Source organism: Vanessa atalanta, chromosome 2, assembly GCF_905147765.1.
Source record: "Vanessa atalanta chromosome 2, ilVanAtal1.2, whole genome shotgun sequence".
Taxonomy (NCBI): domain Eukaryota; kingdom Metazoa; phylum Arthropoda; class Insecta; order Lepidoptera; family Nymphalidae; genus Vanessa; species Vanessa atalanta.
This window is the reverse complement of record NC_061872.1, coordinates 2,399,501-2,415,878: the sequence shown is the minus strand read 5'-3', so window position 1 is coordinate 2,415,878 and position 16,378 is coordinate 2,399,501. Positions and strand designations below refer to the sequence as shown.

The 16,378-nt window shown below is 34.5% G+C and overlaps 4 protein-coding genes across 4 annotated transcripts in view; 1 reads left to right on the top strand and 3 right to left on the bottom strand.

Annotated features, from left to right (window-relative positions):
- Positions 1 to 8,101, bottom strand: part of LOC125068912 (diacylglycerol kinase eta) — a 178,804-nt gene extending 170,703 nt beyond the window's left edge. The window contains exon 1 of the mRNA XM_047678291.1: positions 7,860 to 8,101. Within this exon, the coding sequence (XP_047534247.1) occupies positions 7,860 to 7,997 (138 nt within the window). The 5' untranslated portion in view covers positions 7,998 to 8,101. The remainder of the gene's footprint in view (positions 1 to 7,859) is intronic.
- Positions 8,102 to 8,681: 580 nt separating this feature from the next.
- LOC125069762 (tubulin beta-4B chain-like) lies at positions 8,682 to 10,283 on the top strand. Its single transcript, XM_047679334.1, has 2 exons — positions 8,682 to 8,872; positions 8,956 to 10,283. Exons 1-2 carry the CDS (start codon positions 8,816 to 8,818, stop codon positions 10,243 to 10,245), a joined length of 1,347 nt encoding a protein of 448 aa, XP_047535290.1. The 5' UTR covers positions 8,682 to 8,815; the 3' UTR covers positions 10,246 to 10,283.
- Positions 10,284 to 11,578: 1,295 nt separating this feature from the next.
- On the bottom strand, positions 11,579 to 13,224 carry LOC125069734 (tubulin beta chain). Its single transcript, XM_047679299.1, has 2 exons — positions 13,034 to 13,224; positions 11,579 to 12,947 (listed from the first exon to the last, which is right to left on the bottom strand). Exons 1-2 carry the CDS (start codon positions 13,088 to 13,090, stop codon positions 11,673 to 11,675), a joined length of 1,332 nt encoding a protein of 443 aa, XP_047535255.1. The 5' UTR covers positions 13,091 to 13,224; the 3' UTR covers positions 11,579 to 11,672.
- Positions 13,225 to 13,980: 756 nt separating this feature from the next.
- LOC125075209 (tubulin beta chain-like) lies at positions 13,981 to 15,475 on the bottom strand. Its single transcript, XM_047686886.1, has 2 exons — positions 15,389 to 15,475; positions 13,981 to 15,320 (listed from the first exon to the last, which is right to left on the bottom strand). The coding sequence occupies exons 1-2, from the start codon at positions 15,443 to 15,445 to the stop codon at positions 14,025 to 14,027; spliced, it is 1,353 nt and encodes a 450-aa protein (XP_047542842.1). The 5' UTR covers positions 15,446 to 15,475; the 3' UTR covers positions 13,981 to 14,024.
- Between the last annotated feature and the right edge of the window lie 903 nt (positions 15,476 to 16,378).

The window sequence follows — 16,378 nt, the reverse complement described above, 5'->3', positions numbered from 1 at the left end:
TAATGTAGATAGGCGAACGGGTTTAATGGAACATCTGCTGGTAACGCTGTAAGAAATATTAACCATTCCTTAGATTGCTACCATCATCTCTGGAACTATGATGAAAATTATCTTATTCCTATACTTACAAAATTAAAATATACTTTATTCAATTTTTACATACATTAGCGGCCTGTAAATTTCCCACTGCCGGGCTAAGGCCTCCTCTCCCTATGAGGAGAAGGTTTGGAGCATATTCCACCACGCTGCTCTAATTCGGGTTGATAGAAAATTTTAAATATTCAATTAATCTTTTACAAACACGTTTGTAATGTAAACTTACAGAACTATATTAAAAGTAAAGCAACCACCGTTTCGGAATGTAGATTCTAACAAAGAACCGGTAAGAAACACATTATTTACTCTTTTCCAACATTTGAAATATAGCTACGTCCTTGTGTCTTGTGTTTTAAAGAATATTTTCACTTTGATCTTTGCTCATCCGTAAGCTCATGTACCAACAATTATTACCCTCAAACAATAATAGTTCATATTGCTATTTTCTGCTGTGAAAGATGAATCTGTTAAAAAGACTGATTTCCATGCTTAGGAGATACAGAATGAATAAAGTTAACGAGCAATGTCTAAAAGCGTTGACCACTTACCATCAGGCCTTCGTCTTGTCCGTCTTCCATTCTATATGAAATAACAAAAACGCGATGTATGTATTCAAAACAAATTTTAATAGACGTTTGTTCTCATTACGTTTGTCCATCGAGGACTCCGTATTTTATCAGCATAATATGAATATATAACTAATAAGCCGTGGTCATAACAAACGAGAACAAATGACCGTAATAAATGCTCCAAAAAAAATTTAGGTGGAAAAATTTAAATGTCGCAGTGAAAAATTCTCACTTGAAATGGAAAATGAGGGGAGTGTGTAATTATAAATTTACCGACGCGGCTCACTTTCTACGACACAAGGCTGCAGCAGGGCTGTAAATCATCGCAACCTTGGACTCCATTTGTTATGAACTTATTTTCTTTTTAATTGGTAACGCCTTGGACTCTTAACTTAAAAATTAAAGGTATAAGCAGTACTTGTTATTGTTAGGGAATTCCATGACAGCGTGGTGAGCCCAGCTTTGGACGTAAACTTTTTTTTGTTAAATAAACGTTGTTTTTCTTTCTCAGTAATCGTTAACGGAATTAAAAAAAATAAATTATATAAATATGCAAGAAACTAAATGTGCGAATTACGTCCTGATTACATTCCTATTAGCTTGTTTTTCTTAAGTAATCTATCAAAAGTTTTTACACAATACTAAAATCTCCCTTAAAGCGGGAATTCCCGAGGAAGGAATACATCTATGTAACTTTAATTCTATAATATTTTTTTATGAGACAGAATCGCGGTCGAAGTCATTAAGACTGTTTACCGTATGTATTATTAATATTGTTAGTTTACTTTAATAAAAAAGTCAAATTTACCTTTTCCTTAATTGGAATTTTTTGATAACATAAATTAGAAGAGGAAGAATTAGGGTAATTTGATTTTTATGAGGGATGATTAAGAACTTACACAGACAGCATTCCATATCGATAGCATAGTTATCACGAAGCAGTATATAATATTATGTATCTACAATTCATCCTTCATCATTATTTATTTTACAGCAAGAAGGCTGTATAAAAAAAGTAAATAAATTACTTTCAATTTCAAATTTAATAAAATTATTATGTAAGAAAATAATAACGGATTTTTAAAACTGGAATACGAAGAGAAAAAAAAAATAACATAATGGTACACACTATACACACACGCACATAAGCATACACATACACGATCATACACATTAATATTCACGAGCTTCTTTTTATTCCTAACTACTTATCACTTGACAAAGAAGATCGTTTAATTTTGGTATTTCTCTTATTAATTGTAAAATTGAATAAATAAAGCCAGAAGCCTTTAGTACAGGCCAACCTTGTTTGGACTCCTGCCTCCCACACATAATTGTACTTATTATAAAGGTCAATGGTAAATGTAATCTATAATGTTTGGGGGAGAGAATATTATTAAAATATTGAACTCACGTAACAAATCATATAACGTAAAAGCGATATATTTATTAGCAAAAATGCCACACAAACAACTGGTGAATAGACTTTATAAAATCGGTAACTGCAATCCAATTCCAAAATTCATTCACATCACCCAGATATCTGGAAATTCAGAACAACCCGTTTTTAAGGCCTTTGCTTCCTCGCGTAACCACTCTATGGAACCAGCTTTCGCCGGCGGCTTTTATGAATCCATACGACTTAGGAACCTTCAAGAAGAGAATTTGCTTATCCCTTAAAGCCCGGCAACGTATCTGCAAGCCCATCGCTATTGCAAATTTCCATAGGTGGTACATACTTATTTTCTATCAAGTGAGCCAGCTGCTGCCTAGCCTATCTGCTTGTTTGCCAGCTATGTCATAAAAAACAAAGATATATTCTTATAAAAGATATTCTATGCTTAGATGCAGCTACGTCACAGTTTTATTATACATCTTTATAAGTGCCAGCCCTGCTTCAGAGTGTTTTACGTAAGGCTGAGTATCATCGTGCTGGCTTTAAACTCTAGCGTATATTTCAGTACAAAAGTTTTCCGACTTCGAACGAATACTTGATAAAATATATAAAGGTCAGTAGGTCTGCGGAGTTTAAAAGGGATACGGCTTAGATAAAGTATTAGTGGAAATTCGATTCGCGTTTAATAGTTACTGTTATTCAATTTTAACTTTTCAAAGACTTGGTAAATAATGTAACATTCTGGAACTCGAATACATATAGTATTCATTTAAATAACGAAACGTAACTTTTCCTATTTTGGTTAAAATATCTTTACTAATTTCCAAACGGTTAGTCACTCTCAATAAGACCAGCTAACAACGCTAGAGCAGTTATAGAGCACAAGTTTGTACGAAAACCACAGATGACAGGTGGAACATTATAGAGAAGCCAAAAAACGAATACAATATCAAAAATGCAATTGTATGTATTACTACGTCATCAATTAATAATTAAAGCGACAACACTTTTGACTTATTAACAAAAATACGCGTCATTTCACACTACCGGGAATTTGAATCCGAATGGTGGCTTAACTATATAATGTAAATAATTATCATAATTTAACAAAGAACTTTGGATTTTATAATCAAATGAAACAAGGTGATAGTTGGCGAGCAATTGACTGAACCAATTAAATTTCAAATAACGACGAATTCTTGAACCGAAAGACCTACAGATTAAAAATATAATAACTAAAACAGTTTATGGATATCATTCAACATTACAAAGCTGTGCTTTGTATCGCCTAGATGGCGTTGATTATTATTTTTATATTATTACGACAATAATCTTAGTCGAAAACAATCTGTAATCAATCCAACACGAACGGAGACAGTTCCAACTAACTACTTACGCGCTTAATGTGCATGTTCTCGGTCGTGTTACCGAACTTTCAAATACCGAGCTGACATGCGTGTGTACGCGAACGAAGCCGCAGGTAGAAACTAGTAGTATAATAAATTACAGGTCGTAAATGTTCTAAAGCTGAGCTACCATTCGATAAAAATATGCTCGGAGCTTATTCCACAACAGTGCTCCAGTGCGAGTTGACGTGGAAGAATTTCATCCGACACGTGCGGGTTTCTCACGACATTTTCCTACCCGGAGCACAAATAAAGCAAGTGAAGTAAATGATTATTTTTCAAACTTCAACCCTCGATCTGACTGATTGATCTGAAGGTTATCAAAATCACTTCTATCAAATTATAATTATATACAGTGCTATAATACTTCTTTAAAATAACATAGGTGGACAAACGGGCACTAGGCTATCTGATGGTAAGTGGTCACCACCACTCGCAGAGAAATGGTGTTCTATTAACCATTCCTTACATTGCTAATGCGCAAACCAACCTGGGACGCTAAAATGTTATGTCCTCTGTACCTGTAGTTATAATGGATCACTCAGCCTGTACACTGGAACACAAAAATACTAATTGTTGTTGATAGCGTTCTACCACCAGTTATTAAATACAATCATATAAACTTGAAGATAAAACAATAAAAACTATTTATTGTGTACAGCTTTCACAATGAAATGTGTATGTTTGTTTATTATCTGTACTGTATGCATAACATGAAAAACAATGATACAAAAAGCAATGCAATTTCAAATTGTAATCAGTCCACCTTAGGGGGGTACCTACACGTTATGCGGTCAGACGGTACAAACAAAAAATAAGTACAACAATTTGTTATTTGTAGAAAGATTCTAATGCCGGCCAACCGCTCCAGTCGCGGTAGTTCACAAGTACCGATTGCAGTTACGGCTTTTCGCCACCAAGCTAGCCGCATTTACAACAGCATAGTGTAGCCACATGGACGGCTGTCCGTAACGCGGCTAGCCGCTCAGTTGCCACCTGGCCTTAGAATACTGATGGAATTAATTGTCTTTCGATTATAGAATAAAAACTTTGTGTTAAATAAATACATGCATAATAACATTAAAAATATTCCCCACGCTGCTCCAATGCGGGTTGGTGGAATACACATGTGGCAGAATTTCGTTGAAATTATACACATGCCGGTTTCCTCACGATGTTTTCCTTCACCGCCGAACACGAGCTGAATTATAAACACAAATTAAACACATGAAAATTCAGTGGTGCTTTCCTGGGTTTTAACCCGAAATCATCGGTTAAGGTGGACGTGTTCTAACCACTGGGCCATCTCGGCTCTTATGCATAATGAATTCATACTCAATACACATAAGATACGAAAAAATATACAATTCTTTTTATAAATTATAACTTTTACGACAATTTTTATCTGAGCTACAAAAATTGTTACCCTGTTGAGTTAATAAGCGTCTGTAAACATAGGTTTAACAGTCTCATAACGATACTAGTCGGGTCATACATGTGCTAACATCAATCCATTATGATATGCGAACTGTATTTCTATGTAAACAGTGAGATAAAGCTAATCGTCCATTGAAAATGCGCCACGTTCAAGATGTATTTCGATAATATTCTATTGTAAATAAAATATAGTTCCCTGTCTATCAAACCATCTCTTAAGTTGGAGATTTTAAATGTTTGCAATACGATGCTTATATTATTAAGTAAGAATATTTTAATTATTTTTTTAAATACCATTAAAATAGGTTTTAATTTAACTCAGGTCCATCAATATACATGTATCCTCGCCCCAAAAATAAATAAAAACGTGTGACAGTTAGGCGGTTGATGGCTTACACAAAGCTTGAAAAATTTATGAACACATTTAATATTGGGACGATATATCATTTAATATAGTCGTAGCTTGTTTCCAAATAACGCGGATATGTTTATTAGAACTGTAATTTGAGAACATGGAATAACTACCTACAAAAAATTTTTCAGATTTTTTTTGATAACATAAGAGAAAATTTATTAAACTTTTCGTGTATAAGAAAATAATCTATGTTTTTGTTAATTATTAGGTATGATTTAAATTAATTTAATGTTTATTATTATGAATACATAAATTCAATTCTCAGTGGACTTTCAGCCTATAGTTCCATAGTTCAAATGTACAGATGTTTTGGTAGTTTAATTCGGACGGATTATTTTTTAAATGTGAAGATTAATATATATTTAGAGAAATCATGTTACACCTTAAATAACCGTAATTTTATTAAAGTTAAATTTTATTTGATTCTTGTCTATTATTAAAACCCTAATTTCAAAGATTTATTATAATATTATTTTTTTTTAAATACCATAAATACTATCGCTAAAAAGGAATACTCTGTATTCCAAAAACAAATTGACAATACGTGACAGAGAATTTACCGTGATAGAAACGGTTATTGAAGCGAGCAGAAACGAATTTGAACAGTAACGCTCTTCGAGAAATAAAAATAATATTTTTTAGCTTATAAAGGGTATTTGTAGAAAATAATATTTTTGGGTTGGGTGGTTTACTGATCTCACAGCTAGATCGCTGTGCAATCTGATTTAGGAGTAGATTCTGTGGAAAAATCCTGCATCACAATCTTTAACATAGTGTAACTTCTGAGTCTTTAATATAGTGTAGTTCTAGACTAAAGTAACTTACTTATTTTTTAAAAATCCAAAAAGAAATATGAAAATAGGAGTGAATGATATAAATACATTTTATTTACACCAATTATAAAAATATATATAGTTTAAATTCCCTAAGCGTATCGAAAAATTTCGTGGTAAGGATTACCAAACCATAGAACAGATTAAAGGCAAGCCTCGATATATGTTTAACGTTTTAATGTAACTGGATTAGATGATAACTTATGTATAAAAAAAACAGACCTAATATAAAAAAAATATATATTTATATGATTTGTACAGAAAACCACGCTCACCATCAGAGTAAGCCCTAATCATTTTCCTGCTTCTCCTTTTAAATTCCTCGATAAATAACGTAAATAAAACCGGGTCTATTCATAATAACACCATGGTAATCATCACCATAACACACTTGCTTATATCATATATTTTATTCTTTATCAAAATCTAAAAGAATCAGTTTTTTTACAGAAGTTCGCTACGTAAAAACTATTTTTACGTATTGTTACTATTTATATACAGTATGGGTTACCCTCATGTAGTGTTTAATTTTATATTTAACTGGATCGATTGACAAAGAAACCATTAGACTAACTGCAGTTGCGTTTTAAAATAATTACATCGTTGTATATTATTTATAGAATGTGGTAATTAAGGCTTTTAGTACTAATGGCATACTTTCACTGAAAGCGCTGAAACCGCAGGACATCTATGTAGGCTGCACTTATTGTACATTAGTTAGGTATTATGGAACCTTATTCATTAATTTACCTATTATTGAACTAAATTTAGGACTTGTATAAAATATATTCTACAAGTGCTCTTTTATACGTGACATTGGCAGAATATTTTGCGCTCAAGAAGCATAGACACACGCCAAAAAAAAATGTGTTTTCCAAAATTAATAAAAACAACGTTTATATATAATGCTTATGGTAGCTATTTATAAAGTCACAGTATAACAAGTTTATATATTGTAATATGTGTATGAAATTTCAATGAACATATATTTGCCTAATAATGTGTATCAATTTCATTTAATCCGATAAAAAAAATTTTCTTAGTCTTTGGCTAAGCTCCGGAGCCTTTTAATTTACTGCGCGGGAAAACTTTATTACTCATTACTACTACAGAAAAGTTTTCTAGCTTGGAAAAAAAAATACTTCTTAATATACCTAAATGTGTAAATAATAAATATAACATATAAGTACCTGTAATATTATATTAACTATATTTAAACTGCTCCCTTTTCAAATAAAGTCGTAATGATATCGGTTTGTATTTATTTTTAATTGGCGTTTAATTTATTTTATATTACTATAATTATATTTTAAAAGCAAAATAACGTCGAATTTTTTAAGGTGCAAATATTTGATAATTAAAATAAAGAACGTAGATAGATGTCTTAGGTATTTTTTTTTAAATTATACCTAAATTTTCGATAATTAAGTGATTAAAACATATTATAAAAATATTTCGAGCGAAATGTAGAAATTTTTGAGACAAGAAAATTTCATTACATACAGCAATCTTAGCTTCGATTAATAACATTCAATTAAACGAAGTAAAATATTAATCAAATATTGCTAAACAAACTATCGAAAATTGATCATCGTATCGCGTCCCGGGCACATGGCTCCCTCCGCCCCGCTCACTGACAGATGGCACGCCCATACATAGCCGCTCTTATCTTCCAAAACAAACGGTATCCAAGCAGTGTCTACTCACCAGTCGACCCACGCATTTGCTGGTTGATATCCTGCGGAGCAATGCCTTCCTCTCCGTTTCATTGTCACTATCCGTGCTGTCCTCGCCGTAACCCGTTTTCCTCTCTTCGCCGATAGCATTTTCCTCGGCCACTGACATCGCGCCGCGGGCGCTCGCTCGCTACACACTCGGGACACATCAAACAGGGCTACATCATACAGGATAAACTAACAATTCACATTGTATAACGAGTCGCTACCTCACTGACATTTCGAGCGAGCGCCATGACCATTGTGACAATAGCCGCTGAAAACAAAACAAGCCTATTACGCGTGGTGACATCTATCGAGTTACTTTTGAACGTCGCTACGGAAAAGTCGTGAAAATTTTCTATGATACGTAGTAAGTGAAAACTATAACAAGATGTCGCTTTTGTCTTTGAAAGATTGTTTATATTTTTACAATATACAGGTATGAGATACTACTCCTAGCCCATGATCGTCAGACCTAAAAAATTAAAAGATCTCTTCGCAATTGGTACCTCTCCAAGAATTTAATCAACACAAAGACTGAACCGCATTATTTTTCTAACTTAATATCCCAATAGTACGTACGTATTTACGGGTATTAAAAGATAATATAGAGAGAATATTATAATACCTTCTTTGATGACATTTAGAAAAATACCTTCTTGGAGGACATAGAGTAAAAGCTATAAAAAAATAAAACTAAGAATGAGTACTAAATGTAGAATTTAAATTTGAATTTCCATCTTTGGAACTGAACGATAAATTTATAGTTCATTTATCTGAAATCCATCGTAAGATGAGCACAGCGTGATTTGTTGAATTTTTTTTCTATTTTTTTTATTAGCTTTTAAGTTAATGTTAAGCATCAACTTACAAAACATTTTTAGATATATTTTTTTTTAGAAATTTTAAAGTAAATTATTATCAACAATTTGATAAATTTTCAAGATGAGAGAAATAATTAATCTTCAAGTTGGTTCGTGTGGGAATCAAATCGGAGGAAAGGTATGTATTATGTCAAATGTTTTCCAAAATCCGAAGTTCAAAATATTACGAATTGATGATAATGATGTTTTACTCTATTTCAGTTTTGGGAAGTGATCTCTGACGAGCATGGCGTTGATCCCAGCGGCTGTTACCACGGTGACTCGGATCTGCAATTGGAACGAATCAACGTCTATTACAACGAAGCATCTGGTGGCAAATATGTCCCTAGAACTGTATTGATAGATCTCAAACCTTCAACTATGGATGCAGTTCGTTCTGGACCGTTCGGTTGTCTCTACCGGCCTGATAACTTTGTGTATGGACAAGGCGGTGCGGCTAACAATTGGGCGAGAGGGCATTACACCGAAGGCGTCGAGATCCTCGAATCTGTACTCGATGTTGTTAGACGTGAAGCCGAAGGTTGTGACTGTATGCAAGGCTTTCAAGTGAGCCACTCGTTGGGTGGCGGAACTGGCTCTGGTTTGGGCACGTTACTCATCAATCGCATTCGAGAAGAGTATCCCGATCGCATCATTCTTTCATTCTCGATATTCCCCAGCGCACGAGTCTCTGACTGTGTTGTCGAGCCATACAATACAACACTAGCAGTAAACCAGCTTGTGGAAAATACTGACCATACGTTTAGTTTGGATAACGAAGCTTTATATGACATATGTTTCAGAACGTTAAAACTTACAACACCAACTTATGGCGACCTAAATCATTTGGTATGCGCAACAATGTCTGGCATCACAACGTGTCTTCGTTTTCCCGGACAGTTGAATGCGGATTTGCGGAAGTTGGCCGTCAATATGGTGCCTTTCCCACGCCTACATTTCTATACACCTGGCTTTGCTCCGCTTACGTCTAGAGGTGCTCAGCAATACAGAGCTCTAACTGTTCCAGAATTAACATTACAAATGTTTGATGCAAAGAACATGATGGTTGCATGTGACCCACGCCATGGGAGATATCTCACTGTGGCTACAATATTCAGAGGCCGAATGTCGATGAAAGAGGTTGATGAACAAATAATGAATATACAAAATAAAAACAGCACTTATTTTGTAGAATGGATTCCAAATAATTGCAAAATCGCCGTGTGTGATATACCTCCTCGTGGATTGAAGATGGCGTCAACATTCATAGGCAACACGACAGCGATACAAGTAGTTTTTAAAAGAATAGCGGAACAGTTTGTTGCGATGTTCAGGCGGAAAGCCTTCTTACACTGGTATACCGGAGAAGGTATGGATGAAATGGAATTCACGGAAGCTGAAAGCAATATGAATGATCTAATATCAGAGTACCAACAATATCAAGACGCGACCGCTGATGACGAAGGAGAGTTTGACGAAGAAGCAGAAGGCGAAGAAGGGTTAGAAGAATAAAATATATAACAAAAATACATAAAATAATAAATATTTTACTATAATTTGCTGAATTATTTAATTCCCAAAGTATTTACTATTCATAAAGTTGTGGCATAATATATAATTTCACTATAAAAAATATTGATAGACCATTAAAAAGCCTGCAGTCTTTCTCATACCTTTTAAAAAGGAACTAAATTATTGATTGTTTACTAAAAAATTAATGCATATGCATTAGACTGCTGCCACAAGATCACAAATCAAATATATTTTGACAATCATTTTGACGATTCGAGGGGTTATTACCCCGCTCCTTTCTTCGCCTCACCGCGACAGTCATACTTTTTCTTTGATAGTGACTGTCACTTGTATGGGCATTACATGGTTTGCCGGTACGTAGCAGGCCAAATATCAATTACTATACTATTATAGTTGTATTTTTAATAGAATCTATTGAAAAATTTAATGCAACATGTTTACATTTCAGTGTAAATTTAAAAATAGCAAAAAATGTACCATGACTATTTTTCAGTTTCGCCCTCGATATCTCAGAAACCATCAACGGTCGATTAAAAATGTATAGGACATAAATTGCGTAAATAAAGCAACAAAAAGTATCTTATCATAATCTTGTATCTGAAGTTACTCAAGAAATTGTGATCGTAAGCACCGCGAAATTTACGGTTACTATGAGTGACGATTTTAAAATTTTCCTCATTTTTATTTTCTTTATATCAACTGTGTGTGAAGTGACATTGGGCCGGTCACATCAGAAGGTTCTAGAGTGGAGACCGCGAATCGGCAAGCGTAGTGTAGGATGCCCTGAGGCACGGTAGAGCGATGATGTACAGGTGTCTGGTAGGTAGTGGATGAGAAGGGTCCAAGATCGGGCTCAGTAGCGCACCTTGGGATAGGCCTATGTCCAGCAGTGGACTAATACCGGCTGTTTATGATGAGTTAAACTGTGTGTATATCCGATATATTTTGAGTTGTCTGGAAGAGATGGCTAATTAGCCATAAGTCCGCCCATTGTACAATACTCTTAATCAACATTTATTTTTCGTTGTATTTTACTAATTTTGTTTTACTTTTTTTTCTGTGTGTTTCGTGTTTGTGGTGTACCATAAAGTATATTTTAATTTGAATTAAATTCAATATTTTTTAGTCAACGTAATTTTATTCTATTATTCAAAATAAAATCATACAAAATCTAATACTTTGCAGGCATATTTTTAAAACAGGTCATATGTTTATTAAGATTTTTGAAAAAACAAATCTAGGTATTTTCTAGGAACCTGTTATAGTAAAATCGTATGCATTTTTTTAAATTAAATATCTACCAAAAATGAAATATATATATAAAAATTTATTTGTCACACTTACTAATAAACATTACAAATTGACAGAGCACTTATAGGACAATTTTCACATACACAAAACAAATATTACTCTTCCTCAACATCTTCATCGAAATCCCCTTCATCATCAGCTGTTGCATCCTGGTATTGTTGGTATTCTGATACGAGGTCGTTCATATTGCTTTCCGCTTCTGTGAATTCCATTTCATCCATGCCTTCACCAGTGTACCAGTGCAAAAACGCTTTTCTCCTAAACATAGCCGTAAACTGTTCGGATATCCTTTTAAATAATTCTTGAATAGCTGTTGTGTTTCCTATAAATGTTGCAGACATTTTAAGGCCACGTGGCGGAATATCACAGACGGCTGTCTTTACGTTATTCGGAATCCATTCAACAAAATAAGTACTGTTCTTATTTTGTATATTAAGCATCTGTTCATCCACCTCCTTCATGGACATGCGACCACGAAAGACTGCGGCAACAGTAAGGTATCGACCATGACGCGGGTCGCAAGCTGCCATCATGTTCTTTGCATCAAACATTTGTTGCGTAAGTTCAGGTACGCTTAATGCTCGATATTGTTGGCTTCCGCGTGACGTTAGGGGTGCAAATCCAGGCATAAAGAAATGCAAGCGTGGAAATGGCACCATATTTACCGCAAGTTTCCGTAAATCTGCGTTCAACTGTCCTGGGAAGCGTAAGCATGTTGTCACGCCGGACATTGTAGCGGATACCAAATGGTTTAGGTCTCCATAGGTCGGAGTCGTTAACTTCAGTGTTCGGAAGCAAATATCGTATAAAGCTTCATTATCAATACAATAGGTCTCATCTGTATTTTCTACGAGCTGATGGACTGACAAAGTGGCATTGTAGGGTTCTACAACCGTGTCTGATACTTTTGGACTTGGGACCACTGAAAACGTATTCATTATTCTGTCTGGGTACTCTTCCCTAATCTTTGATATAAGCAAAGTACCCATTCCTGATCCCGTGCCACCCCCTAGAGAATGAGTCAGTTGAAACCCTTGTAAACAATCGCACCCTTCAGCTTCTTTACGAACAACGTCTAATACCGAATCAACTAACTCTGCTCCTTCAGTGTAATGACCCTTAGCCCAATTGTTACCGGCTCCAGATTGCCCAAAAACAAAGTTGTCTGGTCGAAAAATTTGTCCAAATGGTCCCGAACGCACAGAATCCATTGTGCCAGGCTCCAGATCGACGAGAATAGCACGTGGGACATACTTGCAGCCAGACGCCTCGTTGTAATAAACATTGATGCGTTCTAATTGCAAATCGCAGTCTCCTTGGTATGCGCCTGTTGGGTCGATTCCGTGTTCATCTGATATTACTTCCCAGAACTGCAAAAAAAAAATGTCTCTTAATTTATTTTTTCATTAAATAAATAGTCGTTATGTTTTATATTTTTTTATACATGTTAGATTACCTTTGCTCCAATTTGATTTCCGCATTGTCCAGCTTGGATATGAACGATTTCCCTCATATCGTTAATTCTACAAGGAATTTTGGGCCAAAAGTCTAGATAGTTAAATTTTTAGATTGATCAAAGTTATCATAAAGTGAAATAAAAAAAAAAAATGTAAAGTCGAAGTTACTGCATGTGCATCGTACACGAAATTTTTCTAAATAATGATTTAAATTCAATGTTTGTCAGTGACAATAATTATACTGTTCCTAATTTGAACTCATATTACATCAAATGACTTTTAAAAAAGGCCTGCTGTCGAAACTTATACCATGAAGGATCTTAGTTAAAATACGATATATTAACCCACTCAAAAAAATATAATTTATTTATTTCCCCCAATGTTTGTTCGAGTTTTTGTTAAGAACTGCTTGATCGAATTTATAATTCATTTGTAATATGTCATTGCCAATGAATTAGTGTATAACATTATTTGTTACCGTTCTCATATCCACAGACATGTAGTTCATTTTTCTCAATACAATTAGCTTGTTTATTTAAAAAAAAATACTTATTTTATGTTAGTGTTTTATAAAATATTACTTAGGGGTGCATTTAAATTTACTTGGACTTTGTGCATGATTTTAAATGGATAGATACAAACAATAATACATAGTAATGTTTTGACCTTGTGTAAGTACAGGCCCAAAGGATATAACATCATAATTCCCAAAGTTGGTGGGACGAGGTGAGGTGGCTTATTTACCCTGCCGCTTACTTATACCATAAAACCATCTAGCGATTGTATATCTTCTGAACTATATCTTCTTTTTGATTAAGACCACATTATCACGTTGTATTAATACTATACTTTAAATTTTGAATTTAAGGTAACAAAATACCGCGATATGATTTATACGTGTACGCGGCATAGTAAATGAATAAATAGATACATACAGGTGTTTTATTGGAACAATATGTTTTATTTTTAATTTATTGTAAGCGTACAATATCACTCGACACTTTCTTCACTTGGTGCTCGGTCGTCGTCTTCGTTTTCAAATTCTTGATCATCTATTGTTGCATCCTGATACTGTTGATACTCAGAAATTAAATCATTAAGATTGTTGTCTGCTTCTGAAAAGTCAGCCTCATCCATACCTTCACCAGTGTACCAATGAATAAATGCTTTCTTTCTGAACATTGACGTGAACTGTTCGGAAATTCTTTTGAAAATCTCTTGAATAGCAGTGGTATTACCGATGAAAGTTGCTGACATTTTCAAACCTCGAGGAGGTATATCACAGACTGCAATTTTAACATTATGAGGTATCCATTTAACAAAGAAATCTTTGTTCTTGTTTTGAATGTTAAGCATCTGTTCATCTACTTCCTTCATGGACATGCGTCCGCGGAATATAGCGGCAACAGTCAGATATCTACCGCGACGTGGGTCACACGCTGCCATCATATTTTTAGAGTCAAACATCTGTAGCGTGAGTTCGGGTACAGTGAGAGCGCGATATTTTTGACTACCACGAGCAGTGAGGGGGGCGAATCCTGGCATGAAAAAATGTAATCGAGGAAATGGAACCATATTAACAGCTAGCTTACGTAAATCAGCGTTCAGCTGTCCCGGAAACCGCAGACACGTCGTTACACCCGACATTGTCGCTGATACCAAATGGTTCAAGTCACCATACGTCGGCGTTTGCAAACGTAAAGTTCTGAAGCAAATGTCGTATAATGCTTCGTTATCTATACAAAATGATTGATCAGAATTCTCAATTAATTGGTTGATGGACAGTGTGGCGTTATATGGTTCTACCACCGTATCCGAAACTTTCGGACTTGGTAATACAGAGAAAGTTAAAATGATCCTATCAGCGTATTCTTCTCTTAGATTGGATAAGAGCAGAGTGCCTAAGCCCGAACCAGTACCACCTCCTATGGAATGGACAACTTGAAATCCCTGAAGACAGTCACAGCCTTCAGCTTCTTTCCTAACAATATCAAGAACTGACTCAAGCAAATCTGCACCTTCTGCGTAGTGTCCCTTTGCCCAATTATTGCCAGCACCAGTCATACCGTACACAATATTATCGGGGCGGAAAATTTGTCCATAGGGTTCAGCTCGTAGAGAATCCATGGTGCCGGGTTCAAGGTCGACCAGGACAGCGCGCGGCACGTACTTATTGCCAGCAGCTTCGTTATAATATACATTTATACGTTCAAGTTGGAGTTCTGAGTCACCAGAGTAACAGCCGTCGGGGGTTATACCGTGTTCGTCTGATATTACTTCCCAGAACTGTAAGTGAAAAAGACTCATTAATTAAAGTTTCATATAAACTTATTCCCAGTCCTTTCATTCCCTACCTTCGATCCTATCTGATTTCCGCATCTTCCGACTTGAATGTGAACTATTTCCCTCATATTTTACAGATATTTTAATTTAGATAAATAAATAAGAATAAATAAATTAATTATATTTAATAAAATAAAATTAAATAAATATTAAATATATACCTACATTAAACTACCTACTTACTATAAACTACAAATATTAATAAGATACATCGCGATGGCTACGATTAAAGCGTAGGCCGTGATTTTTTTATATATTACCTATTTCATAAAGTAAAACATATTTAAAAAAAAGCACAAGAAAATTATAGTTTTAATTACACATTTATATTATAAATAAATACATATTTATACTCTGTCGGTCTATCATCTAGATCATAACTTCGTAGAACGAATGACCGAATTAATAACACAGTTTTAATTGTTGAAGTAGATTTTTAAAACAACATACACAACTACAACAAATAAATATGAATTATTAGGAATAAATTCTCCTCTATGGCTCTACTACTATTAGAACCTAGATTCATACGTGGATACTGTTAACCTGCCGCAATAGAATAAGCAGATGAAATGAGCACTATGCATTACCTTTAAAAGATGAACTATTTTTCAAGCAGTGATTTATTTATGACCTAACCGAATACTCCGATCAACGTAGAATCGAATTCGCATGGTGAGTTTTTAGATGAAAAAAACCGAAACAAATAGAAAAAGTCAGAAAAGGCATTCACATAGCTTATTGCCTTTTTCTGATAAAAAATTAATATATATTTGTTTTACAAATAATCTTTTTTTAGAATTGTATAATATTTGGGGCATCTCATGGTAAGTGTTTACCCCCATAGATACTCAGTATTACTGTTTGGCGATAGAATATCTGATGACTGAGTGGTACTTACCCTGTTATTAGGGCTGCGTAAAAGCCCCTCTGGGTAGAAACCATCTATAATGTCATGATGTTTTAATACAAGCCAGATCTACTGAATCAAAGTTAGGTTA

Coding starts and splice junctions, on each gene's coding strand:
- LOC125075209 (XM_047686886.1), bottom strand. CDS start 15,445: ATGAGGGAAATAGTTCACATTCAAGTCGGAAGATGCGGAAATCAGATA. Junction 15,321..15,388: donor GAAATCAGATAGGATCGAAG/GTAGGGAATGAA, acceptor TTTCACTTACAG/TTCTGGGAAGTAATATCAGA.
- LOC125069762 (XM_047679334.1), top strand. CDS start 8,816: ATGAGAGAAATAATTAATCTTCAAGTTGGTTCGTGTGGGAATCAAATC. Junction 8,873..8,955: donor GGAATCAAATCGGAGGAAAG/GTATGTATTATG, acceptor ACTCTATTTCAG/TTTTGGGAAGTGATCTCTGA.
- LOC125069734 (XM_047679299.1), bottom strand. CDS start 13,090: ATGAGGGAAATCGTTCATATCCAAGCTGGACAATGCGGAAATCAAATT. Junction 12,948..13,033: donor GAAATCAAATTGGAGCAAAG/GTAATCTAACAT, acceptor TTTTTTTTGCAG/TTCTGGGAAGTAATATCAGA.